We start from the raw sequence: 22550 nt of genomic DNA, 5'->3' as shown, positions 1-22550 counted from the left end.
CTAAGATTCTTTCGCGTTCTTAAAGAAAAGATACCAGAAGAACCTCAAAATTTCTTTCAAATTCTTAAGAATATTTGCTAGAGGCCCTTAAGACGCTTTCAAGAGCAAAACACAGGGAATATCCAAGATTTCTTCACATTCTTTGTAAATATACAACAGAAGCCCTCAAGATTTTTTCACAGTCTTAATAAGCACCGGACTCTCCCAAGATTATTTCACATTCTTAAAGACACTAGGGATCCCTAAGACTTTTCCAAATTAATTCGAAACGAAACAAATATCAAAGCTTTGAAGATCTTTTAAAATAATTAAAAAATAAAACACAAGAGGGTATCAAGATTCTTTCACGTTCTTGAAGCAAAAACACCAGGAGCCCCCAAAATTTTTACCATATCAAAATATCAGAAGCCTCCAAAATATTTTTGAGATTATTTCAAAAATAAAACACAAGGGGTGGTCAAGATTCTTTCCCGTTCTTACAGAAAAGGTACCAGAACACTCCAAAATTTCTTTCATCTTCTTAAAAATATTCACTGGAGGCCCCAAAGATACTTGTCAAAAGCAAAACCCAAGGAATCCCCCAGATTTTTTCACCATCTTTAAAAAAAATACCAGAGTCCCCAAGATTACTTCAGTCTTAGAAAAAACGCTAGAAGTACCTAAGAATTTTTTAAACCAATTCAAAAGCAAAATATCAGCAACCTCGAAGATTTTCCTAAATTACTTAAAAACTGAAACACAAGGAAACTCTAAGATTCTTTCGCGTTTTTAAAGAAAAGATACCAGAAGAACCTCAAAATTTCTTTCAGATTCTTAAAAACATTTACTAAAGACCCTTAAGACATTTTCAAGAGCAAAGCACAGGGAATCTCCAAGATATTTTCCCATTCTTTGTAAAGATACAACAGAAGCCTTCACGATTATTTCACACTCTTAAAATAACCACCGGACTCTCCCAAGATTATTTCACATTCTTAAAGACATTAGGGATCCCTAAGACTTTTCCAAATTAATTCGAAACGGAACAAATATCAAAGCTTTGAAGATCTTTAAAATTATTTCAAAAATAAAACACAAAAGGCTATCAAGATTCTTTCACGTTCTTGAAGCAAAAACACCAAGAGCTCCCAAAATTTTTACCATATCAAAATATCAGAAGCCTCCAAAATATTTTTGACATTATTTCAAAAATAAAACACAAGGGGTCGTCAAGATTCTTTCCCGTTCTTAAAAAAAAGGTACCAGAAGACTCCAAAATTTCTTTCATATTCTTAAAAACATTCACTGGAGGCCCTAAAAATACTTTTCAAAGCAAAACCCAAGGAGTTCTCCAGATTCTTTCACCTTCTTTAAAAAAATTCCAGAGTCCCCAAGATTATTTCACAGTTTCAGAAAAAATGCTAGAGGTACCTAAGAATTTTTTAAACTAATTCAAAAACAAAATAACACCAGCCTCGAAGATTTTCCTAAATTATTTCAAAAATGAAACACAGAGAACCTCTAAGATTCTTTCGCGTTCTTAAAGAAAAGATACCAGAAGAACCTCAAAATTTCTTTCAAATTCTTAAGAATATTTGCTAGAGGCCCTTAAGACGCTTTCAAGAGCAAAACACAGGGAATATCCAAGATTTCTTCACATTCTTTGTAAATATACAACAGAAGCCCTCAATATTTTTTCACAGTCTTAATAAGCACCGGACTCTCCCAAGATTATTTCACATTCTTAAAGACATTAGGGATCCCTAAGACTTTTCCAAATTAATTCGAAACGAAACAAATATCGAAGCTTTGAAGATCTTTTAAAATAATTAAAAAATAAAACACAAGAGGGTATCAAGATTCTTTCACGTTCTTGAAGCAAAAACACCAGGAGCCCCCAAAATTTTTACCATATCAAAATATCAGAAGCCTCCAAAATATTTTTGACATAATTTCAAAAATAAAACACAAGGGGTCGTCAAGATTCTTTCCCGTTCTTACAGAAAAGGCACCAGAAGACTCCAAAATTTCTTTCATGTTCTTAAAAACATTCACTGGATGTCCTAAAGATACTTTTCAAAAGCAAAACCCAAGGAATCCCCCAGATTTTTTCACCGTCTTTAAAAAAAAATACCAAAGTCCCCAAGATTATTTCAGTCTCAGAAAAAACGCTAGAGATACCTAAGAATTTTTTAAACCAATTAAAAAATAAAATATCAGCGGCCTCGAAGATTTTCTTAAATTATTTCAAAAATGAAACACAAAGGAACCTTTAAGATTCTATCGCGTTCTTAAAGAAAAGATACCAGAAGAACCTTAAATTGTCTTTCATATTCTTAAAAACATTTACTAAAGGCCCTTAAGACATTTTCAAGAACAAAACGCAGGGAATCTCCAAGATTTCTTCACATTCTTTGTAAAGATACTACAGAAGCTCATAAGATTATTTCACATTCCTAAAATAACCACCGGACTCTTCCAAGATTATTTCACATTCTTAAAGACACTAGGGATCCCTAAGACTTTTCCAAATTAATTCGAAACGGAACAAATATCAAAGCTTTGAAGATCTTTAAAATTATTTCAAAAATAAAACACAAAAGGCTATCAAGATTCTTTCACGTTCTTGAAGCAAAAACATCAAGAGCTCCCAAAATTTTTACCATATCAAAATATCAGAAGCCTCCAAAATATTTTTGAGATTATTTCAAAAATAAAACACGAGAGGTCATCAAGATTATTTCCCGTTCTTAAAGAAAAGGCACCAGAAGACTCCAAAATTTCTTTCATATTCTTAAAAACATTCACTGGAGGCCCTAAAGATACTTTTCAAAAGCAAAATCCAAGGAACACACCATATTATTTCACCGTCTTCAAAAAAAAATACCAGACTCCCCAAGATTATTTCAGTGTTAGAAAGAACGCTAGAGGTCCCTAAGAATTTTTTAAACCAATTCAAAAACAAAATATCAGCATCCTCGAAGATTTTCTTAAATTATTTCAAAAATGAAACACAGGGAACCTATAAGATTCTATCGCGTTCTTAAAGAAAAGATACCAGAAGAACCTCAAAATTTCTTTCAGGTTCTCAAAAACATTTACTAAAGGCCCTTAAGACATTTTCAAGAGCAAAACACAGGGAATCTCCAAGATGTCTTCACATTCTTTGTAAAGATACAACAGAAGCCCTCAAGATTATTTCACATTCTTAGAGACACTAGGGATCCCTAATACTTTTCCAAACTAATTAGAAAAGAAACAAATATCAGAGGTTTCAAGATCTTTTAAAATTATTTCAAAAATAAAACACAAGGGGCTATCAAGATTCTTTCATGTTCTTGAAAAAAAAAAAAAACATGAGAAGCTGTCAAAATTTCAACCACATTAAGATATCAAGAGTCTCTAAAATATTTTGAAATTATTTCAAAAATAAAACACAAGGGGTCATCAAGATTCCTTTCCGTTCTTAAAAAAGGCACTAGGAGATTCCAAAATTTCTTCAACATTCTTAAAAAATATGCCAGAGTCTATCGTGTTTATTTCCCCTGATTAAAAAAATAATAATAAAGGTTCCAAATAAAACACCAGCGTGGATTCTTTCACATATTTTTCAAAAAGAACCTGTGGAGGTAAAATTAGTTCAAATAAAATTATCAATTCACTGTCATCAGCTTCTTTGATGTGATTTATACACGAACTTTTTTATTTCCAACTCGTAATATTTACTCGAGGTATCTGCTTTGTGTAAGCTTGAACGTAATTACACCTAATTAAGAATTATACTAGGAACTGCCTTTTGCCACAGAATGCCACTAACAATAACTCACCCTTAACGACCCCTAGTTTATACCCAACTACGCGTACTTTTCTTTCAACAAAGTAAAATATTTATCTCCGCTATTACACACTATATTCTTCTGTTGAAATTTCTCTCCCCGTAATAATTTATATCCTGAAAAATGAATTCCTCTCTGTTTGTAACTTTTGACCTTTCCTTTGTGGCCAACATCGAATTAAAAACCGTATTCAAAGCACCGACATTCCGTAAAAATTACATTTCTTGTATTAGGATTGTCTGGAAATATCCAGAATATTTCATTTAATATCCAGTTCTTCGCCAGCGCACCTTTGAACAAGTATTTAAATAAACTAAGCGGCCGATTAAACTGTTTATTTTTGCGATCTGTCAGTTCTTTGTGAAACTTCTTCCAAATATTAAACTTGGATTTATCTTGTTAGTACATTGTTAAGTACTTCGAATTTGCTCAGAGTATTACATCGTAAGATCTTGATTTTAACGCACGGTTTGCTTTAGCACACTGCCGAAATTTCTGTGTTTGCTTCTGGAGCTAGGGCGTGTGTAGTTTGAATATAAAGTAATTTGATCCCTTTGTCAACGTCTCCGAAGCAAGTAATTTTACAGTAATTGTTATCAAGGGAAGAAAACTAACACGAGTTGAGACGACTTTATTAATTTACAACGAGTACGTTACATTCCAGGTTATGCAACTGCATACCTTGTGGTGCTCTTGTAAACAAAACGAGGCGTTTGTAGATACTTAAAAATTTCTCACCTGATGAATAAGCAGATGTTGTCATAAAAGCTCCAAAATCAAAATAAACTCGATTTAACGACAGTCATAAGATCTGATTTATGATTTTATATGTACACACTAATTAAGTTGTTCGCAACCTAGAAACATTTTGCAGAATAATTCTATAAATTTAGAGCATGTTATGATCTGCTTACACAGAAAGTATAAAAAGTGATGATTGTGACACTAAATGCAACCAAAATTGGTGGCGCATCTTGAAAATTGTCTGTTTCTACTATTTATTTAATATTTTTGAGCAAATCGAAAGTCTAATTAATCTTTCTGACGGACTGCGGGAAAGAATGTTCCTCACGAACGCAGCTTTATTGCTTTCCATCCCTCACATTCATTTTAAACGTACACAGGTAGGGTTGCCAAATTAAGCGTGGCAAATAATAAATCAAATAAACCGCGTTTACGACATGTTATAATTTCGCCGACCACCCTGGTTGTAAAAATTGGGAGTTGGTGTGTCTTCAACTCTCTTGTTCTGGAACGTGTTTTGGTGTAACGACGGGAGTTGGCGGAATTATAAAATGTCGTAAACCGGCCTATGTGATTTATCATTTTCCAAGCTTGTTGCCAGTTGCTGCACTTTAACTGGGGTTTTACAGCCAGTTTTGTGGTCTGGAAAATGTCATTTGAAGCTGCAAAAACAATAAGTTTTAATAACTTACGTGTGTGCGAGAGTTAACATTCACCTATCTTGAGTAGGAATTTGGATTTTAAGTTTAAATATCAACACATCATTTTGAGAATATTTATATATTTTGAAACGCAGTATTGGCGATTCATGTCGATAGAATTCCGAGAACTGGTCTGATTTATAAGTGTTTTCTATTTAATATCTGCCGTTTGGAAGAACTTGTATACAGTTAGGATTGAATTATGTGAGTAATAAAAAGTTACAAAAAAATAGTTAAAGTACATATGTCCAATTAGGCTCTGATTATGTTAAATACTTATGCAATAAAACGGTATCATAAACATCGACTTTACGAGCAATAACCTAGGGTTGCAGCTCCTAATTCTGTTTTTATTCTTTAGTGATGATGATTGTTATTATTACTATTATTACACGTTTATTGACGACTTTGCCTTGACATAATAAAGAACAGAAACTATAATCTGATTACTTAAATCATACCAATGTAAATAAAAGTTTTATTAAAATTGTAGTACTTCATGGGTGATTTCAGTAATGTTTTTTTATTGAATTTGCTTATTTTTTCAAAAATTTTCGAAATATTAAATATCGTTTATTTCGGAAGAAATATAAACAAAGTATAATTAATGCAAAAATTGCACGTAATGATCACATACTATTTACCTCAAAAAATTCGATTAAACGCATGTGGGAAATCATAGATGAAAATCGACCAAACAAAATAAAAAAGACGATCAATAAGAACACTATTTCACCAGATACATTTAATGATTACTATGTAAATGTAGCTCAGTCTCTACTAGATAACATGAATAAAGTAAATGCAGACCCTATCACCAATATTGTTAATAAAATTAGTCTTCAACCGTTCCCTTTCAAGGAAGTCACTTATATAGAAATACGGGATATTGTTTCCTCACTTAAAAATAGCAGTAGCTATGACATATTTGGGCTAAACACACCACTAGTAAAAAATATCTTAAATATAATTGTTATTCCCTTAACAAAATTAATAAATCATTCTATTAAAGAAAACATATTCCCTGACACCTTAAAGGAAGCCTTGGTGGTACCAATTTTTAAAAAAGGAAACCCAAACGAAGTATCTAACTATCGGCCCATTGCGCTACTTCCAATCTTTTCAAAAGTAATGGAGAAATGCCTGACGAAACAAATAACAGAATACCTGGAAGAAAATAATATGTTCAGTTCGTCTCAATACGGGTTTCGCAAAACACGGAATACCATAACCGCTATCTCAAGCTTAGTAAACAATATACTTGAGACATTTGAAAATCGGGAATTCATGTGTACCACCTTCTGTGACCTAAGTAAAGCTTTCGACTGTGTCTCGCATGATATTCTGCTTAAGAAGATAAGGAAATATAACTTTTCAGAAAACAGTATCAAACTACTATCTAGCTACTTGACCAATAGACACCAGACGGTTAAAATCGAAAATGAACTATCATCTAGGCGAGAAATAAAAAATGGAGTACCTCAGGGGTCTGTTTTAGGACCTCTACTATTCCTAATTTATGTTAATGATCTCCCTGACATTGCAAATCGTGAAAAATATATATTATTTGCAGACGACACAACTATATATTGTAAAGATACCAATCTTAATGAAGCTAAGCAAGAAATGTGCGAGATACAATCGAAAGCATTAAACTGGTTCACTGCTAATAAACTAATGCTAAATGCTCAGAAGACAGTTAGTGCCATATTCTCTTTGAGAGATACAGGGAATTCTGAGAATAGTGAAATAAAATTTTTAGGCATGTACTTAGACCCAACTTTAAAATGGGATGCACATATACAATATACATGTGATAAATTGAGAAAAAATATTCATATTTTAAGAAACTTAGCGAACAAAGTATCAAGTAGAGTACTGCGCTGTGCTTATTTTTCACTATGTCAATATATCTTTTCGTATGGCATCTTATTATGGGGTATGGCTGCAAACAGTCACAGGGTTTTCGGTCTGCAGAGGAAAGCAATCCGAATAATCAGTGGGCTAGGTTACAGGGAAGAGTGTAGAACAGCGTTTCAGCAATATCACATACTTACACTTCCATGTCTTTTTATATTGGAGAGTCTGATGTATGTCAGGGGCAGCTTGAAAGACATCAAAACACATAGCGATATCCACCTCTATAATACACGAAACAAATCTGAGCTATGTACCCCATATTATAGGCTAACAAAGTCCCAAAATAGTCCGAATTATATAGCCTTAAAATTCTATAATAAAATTCCCCAATATGTGAAAGTCCTACCTAATAATAAATTCAAACTAACAGTTAAAAACTATCTGTTAAAAAAAGCGCTTTTCACAACTGACGAATTCTTCATGTGCGACATGATAATGTAAATTATCTCTTTCAACCTGTTTTTTTTTTATAGTGTGTATTTGTAGATGTGTATGTGTATCTATTGTCCTTATTTATTATTACTATTTTGTTTTTTTAAATCTCTAAATTGACGTATGTAAAACACTGTAGTGTTGTTAACATGAATAAAGAATTGAATTGAAAAAAAAAAAAGTTTGTAATTAAAATGATTAAATTTAACACAGCGCTAGTTCCAGGAAGACCAAGGCAGGACTTTTTTTTTAATGTAAGAGTGCAAAAAATATGTTATTTGGAGATTTAATTTTTGTTTTCAAAAAAAAATTTTTGTTTCGTTGAAACGGGCAAACGAATCTTTTATAAGCAATAAATTGCATCAACGAATCCGCTAAAACAAAAATATTCTAAAAAAATCAATACCACTTTTTTTTTATTTTAACAGAATTTGAGTTTTGAGGCTTAAGTTACAAATATGAGGTATAACATTTTCCTTAATTTCATAAGTTTCGTAATTGCCATGTTTTTTTTTGTTTTCTGTTTTCCCGCATTTTAATTTTTTAATTTTATTCGTCAAAAAACATTTAGTCTCTTTCAATCTTTATAAAAAAAAACACTAAGAGCTCTCAAGTTCTTTTCAAATTACTTTACAAACAGAACACACAAAGAGGTCCCAAAATTCTTTCAATCATTTTCAAAAACAATGCACAAGTCTTTGATTTAAAAACAAAAAAAGCACAAAGTGTCCCCCAGATCCTTCACATTGTTTCAATTTTTTTTTAATTTAGAGTGAAATTCCGGAAACAACTGCCAAAGAAGTCCAGTGATCCAGTGTCTTAGATAAATATTTTTTTTTGTGTTATCCCCTTGGTATACTTATGACATTCCACCACTGTAGAGTAAGCGGATTGAGAAAAATTTAAGTTTTGGGTTTTAATGTACATAGATATAGATTTAAAAATAGTCGGTTCAAATTTCCTTTTTTTTTCATCCAAAAAATTGCAATATTCAGTAGTCGCTTCTGGAAAATAGTAGGACAAGACATAAGGCCGAAACTAATTTCTGGAAACCAAAATCTATAACAAAATATCTTTGGTTAAATTCAGAAAAATTGTCTAAAATTGGCCAAAATTTTCATTGAAAAATTTTGATTTTGAAAAAGTTGCCGAAAAATTTCCAAAAAATTTTGGAATATAGATTTCGTCGTGCTGATTCAAAAACATAACGTGTTTATGCTTCAGATGCAAGATTGTTAGATCTTATTGTGTAGATGGTAAAATACCAACTAAAATGTGTCTAATCATCCCCACCAACATTTTCATGACGTCGTCTCAAAATTTTACGTGGTAAATGTCATTTAAAATTTACAAAATAACATCCCCATGGTACACTTTTTTTACACTGTGATTGCTACTACCTATATGTCGTTGGATTTGTTGTACTGGGTAGGGACGAGGAAAGTTCTGTCTAAATGACATTAGACATATTTTATATTTAACGCTATTATAGGCTTTTGGAAAAAAAATCAAAATTATACAATATTTTACAATTGAACATACAAACTAACCTCAAAGTTTTGGGTATTAAATACCATTTAAATTCTATAAATAACATACCTATACTTGTGGTTTATGAATCCGACTTGAATTTTTAACCTGGGGATTTAGATTTTCAAAAAAAAAAAAATCCAAAAAATAAAATGACATTTTATCAATATAGGAGCAAGACAAATGTAACTGCTTTGATCTCCTCGTGTTTATTTTATTTTCCTTCACTGTGATTAGGGTTATCATAAAATAAATACGATTTCTCAAAATCAGGTTTTATAATTTTTAAAGAACTTGGATTTGTTGTGCTTCGGGCACAAGAAGGATGTTGTGTCTAAATAACCTTGGACAAATTTTTATATTTCACCCTTTTATAGGTTTTTGAAAAAAAATCAGAATTATGCAATAATATTTTCTAATTGAACTCAGAAACTAACCACAACATTTTTCGAAGTAAATACCATTTAAGTTTTATAAAATAACACACTCCTGTATTTGTGGTTCATGAATCTGCCCTGAGCTTCAGTAGCATGATTTGCCCAAAAATGTCCAAATTATATAATAACATTTTATACAAATATAAGAGCAAGGCAAACGTAACTAGTTCGATCTTCCCGTGCCCACTTTTATTTATTACACTGTATTTAGTTTTATCTTATATACTCGTATTTTTAACTTATAGGGGTTATCATAATAAATGAAACTCCGCAAAATCAAATTTTATAATTTTTTGATGAAGCTGGATTTGTTATACTTCAAGAACAAGGGAAGTTCGGACCAAATGATATTAGACCAATTTTTAAGAGAACGCTGTTGTCGGCTTTTCGAAAAGAGTTCAAAATTATATATTCGTATTTTACGATTGAATTCAGACACTATTCTCCAAATTTTGCGTAGTAAATTCCATTTAAATTTGATAAAGTACATACTCCTGTAGTTGTAGTTTATGAGACTGCCCTGAGTTTTTGCTTTAAGCATCCTGATTTGTTCAAAAAAAGCAAAATTATAGAATAACATTTGATACAAGAATAAGAGGAAGGCAAACGTAACTAGTTCGATCTCCTCGTACCAAGTTTTTTTTCTGCAACTGTGCCTACTATTATCTATATTTTTTAATAAGAGTTATAAAATAAATCAAATTTCGCAAAATTAAATTTTATAATTTTTTATGAAGCTGGATTTGTTGCACTTCAAGGACGAGGGAAGTTCTGTCTAAATGACCTTAGACCAATTTTTAATATGTAACGCTATTGTAGGCTTCTGGAAAAAAAGTTCAAAATTATTCATTAATATTTCAAAATTGAACTTAGAAACTAACCTCAAAATTTTGCGTAGTAAATACCATTTCAATTTTATAAAATAATATGCTCCTGTACTTGTGGTTTATGAGTCCGCTCTGAGTTTTCACGCTAAACATCCTGATTTGCGAAAAAATTTCAACTTATATAATAACATTTAATCTCCCCGTGTCCACGTCTTTTTTCGTACACTATTAGATAGTATTATTCATATTTTTTTAACTTATAGTGTTATCATAAAATAAATAAACTTTGGAAAAAGCCGATTTTAGACTTTTGGAAGAAAGTTCAAAATTATACATTCATATTTTACAATGGAACTTAGAAACTATCATCAAAATTTTGCGTAGTGAATTCTATTTAAATCTGATAAAGTGGCATACTCGTGTTGTTGTAGTTTATGAAACCGCCCTGAGTTTTTGCTTTCAGCATCCTGATTTTTTCAAAAAAAGCAAAATTGTAGAATAACATTTGATTCAAGAATAAAAGGAAGGCAAACGTAACTAGTTCGATCTCCTCGTACCAAGTTTTTTTTCTGCAACTGTGCCTACTATTATCTATATTTTTTAATAAGAGTTATAAAATAAATCGAATTTCGCAAAATTAAATTTTATAATTTTTTATGAAGCTGGATTTGTTGCACTTCAAGGACGAGGGAAGTTCTGTCTAAATGACCTTAGACCAATTTTTAATATTTAACGCTATTGTAGGCTTCTGGAAAAAAAGTTCAAAATTATTCATTAATATTTCAAAATTGAATTTAGAAACTAACCTCAAAATTTTGCGTATTAAATACCGTTTCAATTTTATAAAATAATATGCTCCTGTTCTTGTGGTTTATGAGTCCGCTCTGAGTTTTCACGCTAAACATCCTAATTTGCGAAAAAAATTCAACTTATATAATAACATTTAATCTCCCCATGTCCACGTCTTTTTTCGTACACTATTGGATAGTATTATTCATATTTTTTTAACTTATAGTGTTATCATAAAATAAATAAAATTTGGAAAAAGCCAATTTAGGACTTTTGGAAAAAAGTTCGGAGTTCTACAATAAATTATAATTCAACGTAGAAACTTTAGGGTAATCGGGAATATGATAGGTAAATTATTGATCAGGATTCATCCTTTCCTAAGACTTGATAACGTCAAAATTTATTAGATAACTCTGGTTTAAAATTTTTAATCAGAAAGAAATATTCGCAGAATCAAGTTCCACACTATAATTAGGGTATTAAATTTTTAACAATTTGGTGTACTAAATTATATATCATTTATAAAAAAAAATTAATGGACAACTCTTTGAAAAATTTTTGATTTATTTATGAAAGCATTAAAACGAAATAGTATTTTCGAAACAAATTATTTTTGAATTTTTTCTTCAATAGTGCTTGCAACACTAACTAATCACTTCCTAACCCATACCCTACCTGCGGCTCCCCCAGCACCTCTGTCTCAACTACAGCGAAAAGAACTAAATGCCGGTTTGGGGTGCGCGCCAAAACTGAACACTCTGTTTTTAAATATCTCTAATCTCACAAAAATACCTACATACACGGACTTTATTCTGGTTATTATATAGACAAAACGACAGTATTTCCCTTCTTTGAGATGGAAAATAAAAATTAAAGAAAAGTCCTTAAGAAAAAAATCGTTCGACTTTCTACACAGGTAGCAGTCCTGAGATAATCAGTTCAACTCTATTATCCGTTGTGACTCATCTTTGTACCGTCACATCAAAGTTTGCGGTGCTCCCCTATCTGACGTGTTTCAAACTGGGCTTTTATGCTAATGAGTTTCAGTTTTTACGTAAACTACAAAAAACTGCTCGTGAATAATGACGCAAAACCTTCCATTTCATATCTGCAGCGCCGTTGCGTTTCCGCCCCCTTTATGAAGCGATATTTAGCTTTCGCCCACCCCTCTCTAATCAAAATAATTGACATCCCGATCGTATTTTTCAGGTTCCACCGATCGATTACCTTCGGCAGGTGACCTTGGACCTTGGAGGAGCCACGGGCACGTCGTCGGACAGCCTTCCTGGCAACTCCTCCGCGAGGTCTTCTGTAGCCACTCTCATCAAACGCTTCAACGAGGTAAAAACCCCACGAAAAATCCTACCCTTTGAGCCGAAACACCCCCAGCCCTCGCATTTTCTAAGCTGCACATCAAACGCGAGAACTAGAGCACCGGCCATCCGACCTGGGCATAAATTTCGTTGAAAAGTTTTAATTAAATTTTTGGATTGCCGTTAATACAGAACGGACTTTTTCCCGAAATCCGTTATGTCTCAAGCTCTCAACCCTCTCGACATACGAAATGAAATTCCTCGCGAGCAGACGCACCTTCGTAATGAAACCGCACTAACAAACTTCCCCAACTAAAATTTTTCCGCAGAGGTTAATGCATGCAAATTTGATCCTTCGCCTTCGAAAGTTTCGTGGAGTAGACGAAAAATCGACCAGATGCTTCTGCAAACTTCGGGAGTTATCACATCTGGACGTTTTTTATCTGCAACACTCGCTTTGTTTAGGAGGGAACTCCTAAACTCTTGAACCTTCCTGAAATAGAGCTATTTACGAGAGCTTAACTTTCGTTTCTGCCGCTTTCCCACCTACCGTTTTTGTGCTTCCTCCACCTAAACTAGACACCTAATGACGGCCAATATCCTCGAAATTGAGTTATATTTTAACTTTGCTATGTCTTGTTTCCTATAAATTTCATTTGTGTCTCGTAAAGTGCGCGTTTAGTGGGACAGATATATTTTTATGCAGGGATTACGGGACTATTTCTGGGAACTAACTGCTTGCTTAACATAACAATTATCGTGTAGTTTTCGAAGCCAGGCGACTGGAAAGAACATTAAATTGAAGTTTTATCGGAATTTTACATCAAAATGTCTATAATAGCTTTATTGCTTCAACACAATGTCATTTAGAATCAGGTCCGGACAGTAACATATTAATTTCAAAGCGGTATTAACACGATAGAAAAAGTGTACAATACAATACAATGCAACACAACACAATAGAGGATTCAAGTATGAATATAAAGCTTTGAAATACAGTCTCTTGCAATAATTATTATCTGAAAAGGGAAGACAAAGTAACCTAAAATTCATCTACATAATTTAAACTAACCATTTTTTATAAACACCCTGTGTATTAAAATTTTATTTCTTTTATTAATAAATCCCCTACCTCTGTTTTTGTCACTCTATTAATTCATACACAGATCTTAAAAATAACATTATTGCAATAACGTGGCAACGTCGCATCGGAATTTCAAAAATAAGCAATATAAAGGGTATTCTAAAGAACCGTACACTTGACTTTCTTTGTTCGTCTTTAATAATATAATAATTAATGAGATATCGAAGTGATTCACAGTATATATGTAGATGTTTATAAGCTTATAAACTTTATAAAGGTTAATAAATCCGTCGCAACTCAATAGTTTAGGCTTTTGTCTATTGCTAAGTAAATACTTGATGGTCTTAAATAATTACTTATTAATAATTTAATAATAATAATTTGCTGTAATACGTAATTTTTTACTGGTGACGGGTGTCATTTTTGACAATTTTCATCGGAATTTTGGACTACCAATTAAATTCACATTAAAACATATCAATTTAAAAAAAACCTTCAATTTTGAAGTTTAATATTTTCATAAATTTGGTTCAGGGATTTTTTAACCATTTTTTTTTAAGTTTTTTAAGCTTATGCATTTTTGGAAACCTCTGTATAAAAAATGAGGATCCATGCTGTGACAATGGAATAAAAAATTCTCGCTACAAAAAAAAGTTCTCTAGTAGGCCATGAAATTTATTTTTGAAATAATGATGTTGGCGACATTAAAGGGATTCATGTTCGGTTTAAAAATAACTATCAAACAAAGTGTCAAATAGCTGAAATGCCAACATCAAATGTTTTAAAAATGACTTTCATTATCTACTAGAGGACATTTTTTTCGGTTATATGGTATAGAATGTAGTACTAATTTTATGTTAGAATGATGATTTTTTGTAAACCACGATTTAAGCAAGTATACCCAGAACGTTATTTTTGTATTTACTACAATTTTATGGCGTAATTATGACAGGTTGGACGGCATAATCGTTAGATTAGTGACGATAACTTTCATTGAAAATATGGAGCCAATAAGTGAGAGAACTGAGTTCAACATAAAAATATTCTAAAAAATTATTTATAAAGTATTATTTTTTTAAGTACATGCCAACACTGGATTCTACCTGCTACCGACACAATGTCATTTAGGGTCTATTTACACAAATATTAACGTCTTTTATTCCACAAAACAATGAAATTTTAGAGCATGCCCAAATAACATTTTGAGAATAGTTTGCGTCCGATGGCCTGCAAGATCTCCAGATTTTACACCACGTAATTTTCTTTTATAACTTAACTTACAAAAAGAGTGCATTTTTTTAATAAATTATACTTACTACATAAATGTTCTTTTGAAACCTTAATCAAGATTTCTTCTACCAAATATTCCTAAAAATACGTATATTAAAAAAAAGTTGATAGTCACGTCCTGAAAAATTTGATAATTATAGTTATAGAACACAAAAATGCAGGTTTGTATAGACGGGGAATACATAGAAGCGAATATTTTAGTTATAACTGGCCATAATTATAAAACAATATAATAGTAATATTGTAATTTTTTGTACTTTTAACTCAAATAAAATACTCCCCTACAAGTTAAATGACATGAAATTGGCCATCTTAAACTGTTTTGTTATCTCAAGAAATAATTTACTCAGTGTAGTGTCACATACAGGGTGATCACAAATAGACGGAAAATCTCGATTGTGCGTTGTTAAGAAAGCTCTGAAAAACTTGAAAAAATGGTTAAAAAAATCCCTGCACCAAACTTTTGAAAATATTAAACTTCAAAGTTAAACAATTTACTTCGTTATTCTGATTTGTTTTAATAGACTGCATGTTTAATAGACAGTTAAATAATTATTTATTAACAACTTAATAATAATTTGCTATAAATCGATCCACATCATTTTTTACTGTTGACAGATGTCTTTTTTGAAAATTTTGATTGAAATTTTAGACGACCACAAAATTCACATGAAAACATATTAATTTTTAAACAAATTTCAATTTTGAAGTTTAATATTTTTATAAATTTGATTCAAGAATTTTTTAACAATTTTTTCGAGTTCTTCATTGACCTTATGCGTCATTTTTGGAATACCCATATATAAAAAATGGGCAGCCATACTGTAGCAATGTAGTAAAAAGTTCTCGCTGTAATTAGTATAAGCACCGTAGTATAAAAAAAAGTTCTCTAGTGGACCATGAAATTTATTTTTGCAATAATGATAAGGCGATCCATTTTTGGTTTAAAAATAACTGTCAATCATAGTGCCAAATAACTGCAATGCCAACATCAAATAATTTAAAAATAAATTGCATGATCTACTAGAGGACATTTTTTCATGGTATTGTAGATGTAGTATTGATTTCATGTTAGAATGACGGTTTTTTTCTGGAAACCACGATTTAAATATGTATACCCAGAACGTTATTTTTGTATTTACTAAAATTTTATGGCGTAATTATGAGAGGTTGGATGTCATAATCGCTGGATTAGTGACGACAATTTTCAATAAAATATGCAGACAATAAGTGAGTTCAACATAAAAAAATTCAAAAAATGATTTAGAAAGTATTTCTTTTAAGTACTTACATTCCCTATTTACACATTTATTACCGTCTCTTATTCCACAGACCGATGAAATTTTAGAGGCTACAAAAATAACATTCTGAGAATACTTTTCGTTCGATAGCCTGCAGGATCTCCAGATTTTACACCCCGTAATTTTCTTTTATTACGTAACTTCTTTACACAAATTTGAATGTTTTGAAAAATGAGTAATACTACAGAGATTTTCTTTTAAATCCTAACCTAGTCAAGGTTTCTTCTACCAAATATACGTAAAAATACATATATTTGAAAAAAAAGGTGATAGTCACTTCCTGAAAAATTTTATATTTAGGTACGCATTTTAATGAGAGTTTGGACTGTGCCAGTCACTGGATTAGTGACGCTAGCTTTCGTTAAAAATATGGAGACAATAAGTGAGACAACTGAGTTCAATATAAAAAAATTCCAAAAAATTATTTACGGAGTATTATTTTTTTTAAGTACATCCCTGCACGGGATTCTACCTGCTACTGATACAGTGTCATTTATGGTCTATTTACACAATTATTACCGTCTCTTATTCCCCAGAACAATGAAATTTAGTGGATGCAAAAATAACATTTTGACAATAGTTTGTGTTGGATGGCCTCCAAGATCTGCAGATTTTACACCACGCAATTTTCTTTTATAACTTATAACTTACAATAAGGGTGCATTTTCTTTGTTTTCACAAATTCGAATTTTATGAAAAAAAAGTTATACTACAGAAATGTTCTTTTCCAGCCTAACCTAGTCAAGGTTTCTTTTACCAAATATACCTAAAAATACGTACATCATTCTATTAAAAAATAAGTTGATAGTTTCTTCTTGAAAAATGTAATAATTATGGCTATATTTTGCATCAAAAGTTCTTACAGAATATGTCATTTGCCCAAATCAGTCTTACCAGATACTAGCCTCACCTACCCGCCCTCTCTTTTCTTAGAGTGTATGTCATTCGCCAAAATCAGATTTATCTTAGCAGATATTAGCCCCGCCCACCCGCCCTCTCTTTTCTTAGAGGGTATCTCATTTGCCAAAATCACTCTTATCTTAGCAGGTGATAATCCCGCCCACCCACCCTCTCTTTTCTTAGAAGGTAGGTCATTTGCCAAAATTAGTCTTACCTTAGCAGGTACTAACCCCACCCACTCACCTTCTTTTTCTTGAAAGGTATGTCATTTGCCAAAATCACTCTTATCTTAGCAGGTACTAAACCCTCCCACCCACCCTCTCTTTTCTTAGAAGGTATGTCATTTGCGAAAATCACTATTATCTTAACAGGTACTAACCCCGCCCACCCACCCTCTCTTTTCGTAGAAGGTATGCTATTTGCCAAAATTGGTCTAATTTTAGCAGGTACTAGCCCCGCCCACCCGCTCTCTTATTTTCTTATTGGATATGTCATTTCCCAAAGTCGAAATAAAAAAGTTTCATTTCTACTTCACAAGCGAAAACTGAGGAAAATATTGTTAAAAAAGTTAACAGTTTTAATTTTATATTTTCTTGATTCCCGAAATTGTTCTGTTGTCTTAGGAAAAAAATTAATAAATATAGTGACACATACAGGATGATCACAAAAAGACGGATAAGCTCGATGGTACGTTGTTAAAAAAGCTCTGAAAAACTCGAAAAAATGGTTAAAAAAGTCCCTGCACCAAAATTTTGAAAATATACCTCAAAGTTGAAGAATTAACTTCATGATTTAACATAAATTTAATTTTAGGCTGTTAATTAAATTCATGTTAAACATTCCGACGAAAACGGTCAAAAATGGCATCTGTCAACAGTAAAAAATGATATTATGGATCGTATCCTAGGAAATTATTATTAAATTATTATCAATTATCATTTTATTTAGAAACTATAGGACATATTTGTTTGATAGCTCCAAATATAAATGTGCCCTAATACCAAATCGAATCACCCTGCATATTCAACATGACCTGTTTTTTAAAAAATTTAGAGGTCAAAGTTTCCTTTCTAGTTCACAAGCGAAAACTGTGCAAAATATTGAAATATGACACCCGAATTTGAAACATATTATTTTACTTTTCACGCAAAGGAAAAATACTCAAGAGGCTAATTTAGTAGTGACAGTTTATTTTCTACGGCCACCACACATACGTGCAGATCACTGCATTTACAGAAAAACGTGTTTAGTACTTACTCAAAATTTATACATATAAAAAAAGCTTTTTCTGTTCACCCTCTCTATAGAGAAAAAGCGTTTTATAAACAAGCAATAAATTTTTTATATAGTGCGAGGATTATATGGATACAATGGAAAGGACGCTTGCCAGTTCAAAAGCAACACGTGCCATTAACAAGGCAAACAATTTCCAGAACAATACATTAACACCCCTCTAAAATCCCCGCATGTGTGTGTACGAGTATGTCTCCGACCTGGTTAAAATTATAACCTCATGTGCGAGAAAAAAAATTAAACTTGTAAAATTTTGCTAGACCTGTTATAATTTGTGTTGTATATTCGACACAATTCGCACCAAAAACAGCTCAAAACATCCACTTAACCATGTTCCACCGCCATTAAATCTTCACAAATCTCCCTCTCGCCACTTTAATAAATAAATAACGTGGGAACCCCGCGTTTCCTTTCCAGCACGAATCCAGCGGTCTCATTACCAAAGCTCCCGCCACATCCTGGTGCTCGCGTAGGTTTGAAGTGTAAAAATTTAACAACATCCTTTTCGCTTCCAAATAAGTGTGATAATCCCTTTCGGCTCGACACGTCGCAATCCATTTGCGCTGCAGCTTTCCCGATGAGTCTGACTGTTTGAATGCATTAGGTTAGCGCGTGGGTGACACAGCTGATAATCTCCCAGCCTACGCACGATGCTCGACGAGCCGTTCTTTCGTGCGTCCTCCGAGTGGCGTTATCCTGCTGGAACATCGGCAACTTCAATGGAGCCATGGAGATTATTGCCGGCCTCAAGTAAGTCGCTAATCTCACTTTTCAGGTCGCGGAATAATGAGCAATTGCACATTATTTGCGTTGTGGAGCCGGGGATTAGAGGGAATTTTCTTTGACTTGATGATTTATTCATCGGGGCGAAAATTGCAACGTTGGAGGGGGGTTTTCCTAGACCGGCAAGGCGGCGGCTGAGTGGGAGGTGTAAGCTACAGGCAGAGCAGGAGGTCGGGTGTGGGTTTCACTTGTTAGGATCATATTTTCTTTTAATTATAAGTTTCGATTTCAATTAATTATAATAATTTAACTTGAATTTAACCAAATTTGATTCTATCCAGTACACACAGTTAGGTTGCTGCTATGTTAATGGAGGTTAACTGTGCCTACGAACTTGTTACATGTTACATCACATCTGCGTTCCCTTTACCGTGTAAAGTAACATTTTTGGTCAAAATAAGCATCACTTTATTAAAAATAAAATATGGTAAATTGGGCAATGCACTTCGATAAAATTGTACTCTCAAAGGTGATTTAACATTTTTTTTTGCATTGTTTACCAAATCGTTTACTATTGGAAAAAAAATTCTAATTTTCTCAGCCACTCTATTTATACAAATAATTAAGCATGTGATACAGTGAATAATGAATAAACCTTGCAATGCTATTACTATTCGTCTTTTCCAAAGCTTTTGTCGTAATCACAAGTGACATGAAAAATAAAATTAATTCATATTGTGTATCAATAAATTAAAGCAATTGTTTGAAATTGGAATTAATAAAATAAATGTGACAAATTCAAATATATAGCAATGGTAAAGAAAACATGTTTTTTTCTAAATATGCCCCATTTTAAGGAATATGCATTTTACGTACAATCTGAGCCATTATTATTAGAAATTATTTATTACAATGAAAAAACTGATCTTTGGTGTATTTCTAATAAATCCGTTGTCTTTTTTGCTCTGAATATATGTAATTAATCATTAAAAGAAATACAGAAAAGTCAAGTTGTTAAACGCTTTATTTTTGTACAGTTTTTTTTTCTTTGGATATCTTCTTTTACTTGTGACATAATAAATATATGATTTCGCTACTTTTTATCAAAATAATCTATATTCAACAATACAATAATACTACAAACATATTTCACTTGGTAATTTCTTGTACAAAACTGCTGACTTTGCAATTAAACTCCGCCCCCTGGTCTCACAAGGAATAAAAAATTTATTACAATTGAGATCGGGGCGGTGGGCGGGGCATAATCTTCAGCTGCTTTTTCTTAATTTATATAGTTTTCTTTCAACAACACGATACTTAAAACATGTTTTATGTGGTAATTTCTTGGAGAGAACTATGAACTTTTCTATTAAGCTCCGCCTCTCGTCTCATGACGAATAAAAAAATTAATCACAATTGAGATAAGGGCGAGTGGGTGGGGCTTATCCTGTGACTTCCTTCTCGTAAGATACATTGCCGCCTTTCAAAAATAAAATACTTAAAAAATCAAATGGTGAATTTGAGGTTGGAATTATATCTAGCTGCGTCACCAAAGTTGCCAGATCCACCAATTTACGTTACAAATTTACTAAAAAGTTAAGTTGTGACTACTAAACGCGTTATTTTTGTATAGTTTTTTCTTCTTCTTTCGACATCTTCTTTTGCTTTTGGGAGAATAAGTATGTTCCTTCGCTACTTTTTATCAAATTAGTATTTTTTCAATAATGCGATAATACCACAAACATGTTTTATTTGGTAATTTCTTGTACAGAAATGTAGACTTTGCAATTAAACTCCGCCCCCTGGTCTCACAAGGAATAAAAAATTCATCACACTTGGAATCGGGCGGGTGGACGGGACATAATCTTCGGCTGATTTTTCTTAATATATATATGGTTTTCTTTCCATAAAACGATACTTAAAAGATGTTTCACATGCTAATTTCTTTGAGAGAAATATGAACTTTTCTATTAAGCTCCGCCTCTCGTCTCATGACGAATAAAAATATTAATCACAATTGAGATAAGGGCGCGTGGGTGGGGCTCATCCTGTGACTTCTTTTTCGTAAGATACATTGCCGCCTTTCAAAAATAAAATACTTAAACAACCAAATGGTGAATTTGAGGTTGGAATTATATCTACCTGCGTCACCAAAGTTGCCAGATCCACCAATTTACGTTACAAATTTACTAAAATGCTAAGTTGTGTCTACTAAACTCTTTATTTTTGTATAGTTTTTTTTCTTCTTTTCGACATCTTCTTTTACTTTTGGGGAAATAAGTATATTCTTTCGCTACTTTTTAGCAAATTAGTCTATTTTCAATAATGCGATAATACCACAAACATATGTTTCATTTGGTAATTTCTTGTACAGAAATTTAAACTTTGCAATTATACTCCGCCCCCTGGTCTCACAAGGAATAAAAAATATATTACAATTGGGATCGGGCAGGTGGGCGGGGCATAATCCTTGGCTGATTTTTCTTAATATATATATGGTTTTCTTTCAATAAAAGGATACTTAAAAGATGTTTACATGCTAATTTCTTTGAGAGAAATATGAACTTTTCTATTAAGCTCCGCCTCTCGTCACATGACGAATAAAAAAATTAATCACAATTGAGATAAGGGCGGGTGGGTGTAGCTTATCCTTTGACTTCCTTCTCGTAAGATACATTGCCGCCTTTCAAAAATAAAATACTTAAAGGATCAAATGGTGAATTTGAGGTTGGAATTATATCTAGCTGCGTCACCAAAGTTGCCTGATTCACCAATGTACGTTACAAATTTACTAAAAAGTTAAGTTGTGACTACTAAACGCTTTATTTTTGTGTAGTTTTTTTTTTTCTTCCTTCGACATCTTCTTTTACTTTTGGGGGAATAAGTATATTCTTTCGCTACTTTTTATCTAATTAGTGTATTTTCAATAATGCGATAATACCACAAACATGTTTCATTTGGTAATTTCTTGTACAGAAATTTAGACTTTGCCATTAAACTCCGCCCTCTTGTCTCACAAGGAATAAAAAATTTATTACAATTGGGATCGGGCGGGTGGGCGGGGCATAATTATCGGCTGCTTTTTCGTAATATATATAGTTTTCTCCCAATAACATGATACTTAAAACATGTTTGTCGTGGTAATTTCTTGAAGAGAAATGTGAACTTTTCAATTAAGCTCCGCCCCTCGTCTCATAACGAATAAAAAAATTAATCACAATTGAGATGAGAGCGAGTGGGTGGGGCTCATCTTTTGACTTTCTTTTCGTAAGATACAGTCTTCGTTCAAAAATAAAATTCTTAAAATATCAAATGGTGAATTTGATTTTTTTTATTTTTTCTCAAAATAGTCTACATTTTTTGTGAATTTGAAAAAGTCTTAAGTGCTGAAATGCTTTTTTTTTAATTCGGGAGACTTTTGTGTACCCATGGTGTATTATTCTGGGAACCC

At 32.2% G+C, this 22550-nt stretch overlaps 1 protein-coding gene across 5 annotated transcripts in view; it reads left to right on the top strand.

Moving 5' to 3' along the window:
- LOC135127208 (1-phosphatidylinositol 4,5-bisphosphate phosphodiesterase epsilon-1-like) overlaps positions 1 to 22550 on the top strand; it is a 243887-nt gene that overhangs the window by 154439 nt on the left and 66898 nt on the right. For all 5 annotated transcript variants that reach the window (XM_064053599.1, XM_064053601.1, XM_064053596.1 and 2 more), the window contains 2 exons: positions 12405 to 12536; positions 18981 to 19126. In XM_064053599.1, the coding sequence (XP_063909669.1) occupies positions 12405 to 12536; positions 18981 to 19126 (278 nt within the window). The remainder of the gene's footprint in view (positions 1 to 12404; positions 12537 to 18980; positions 19127 to 22550) is intronic.

The sequence above is a fragment of the Zophobas morio genome, unplaced genomic scaffold (genome assembly GCF_036711695.1).
Source record: "Zophobas morio isolate AGI-343-1 ecotype UQ-CSIRO unplaced genomic scaffold, CSIRO_AGI_Zmor_V1 ptg000011l, whole genome shotgun sequence".
Taxonomy (NCBI): domain Eukaryota; kingdom Metazoa; phylum Arthropoda; class Insecta; order Coleoptera; family Tenebrionidae; genus Zophobas; species Zophobas morio.
Note: the sequence above shows the minus strand (reverse complement) of the source record. Positions and strands in the feature narration are given on the sequence as shown.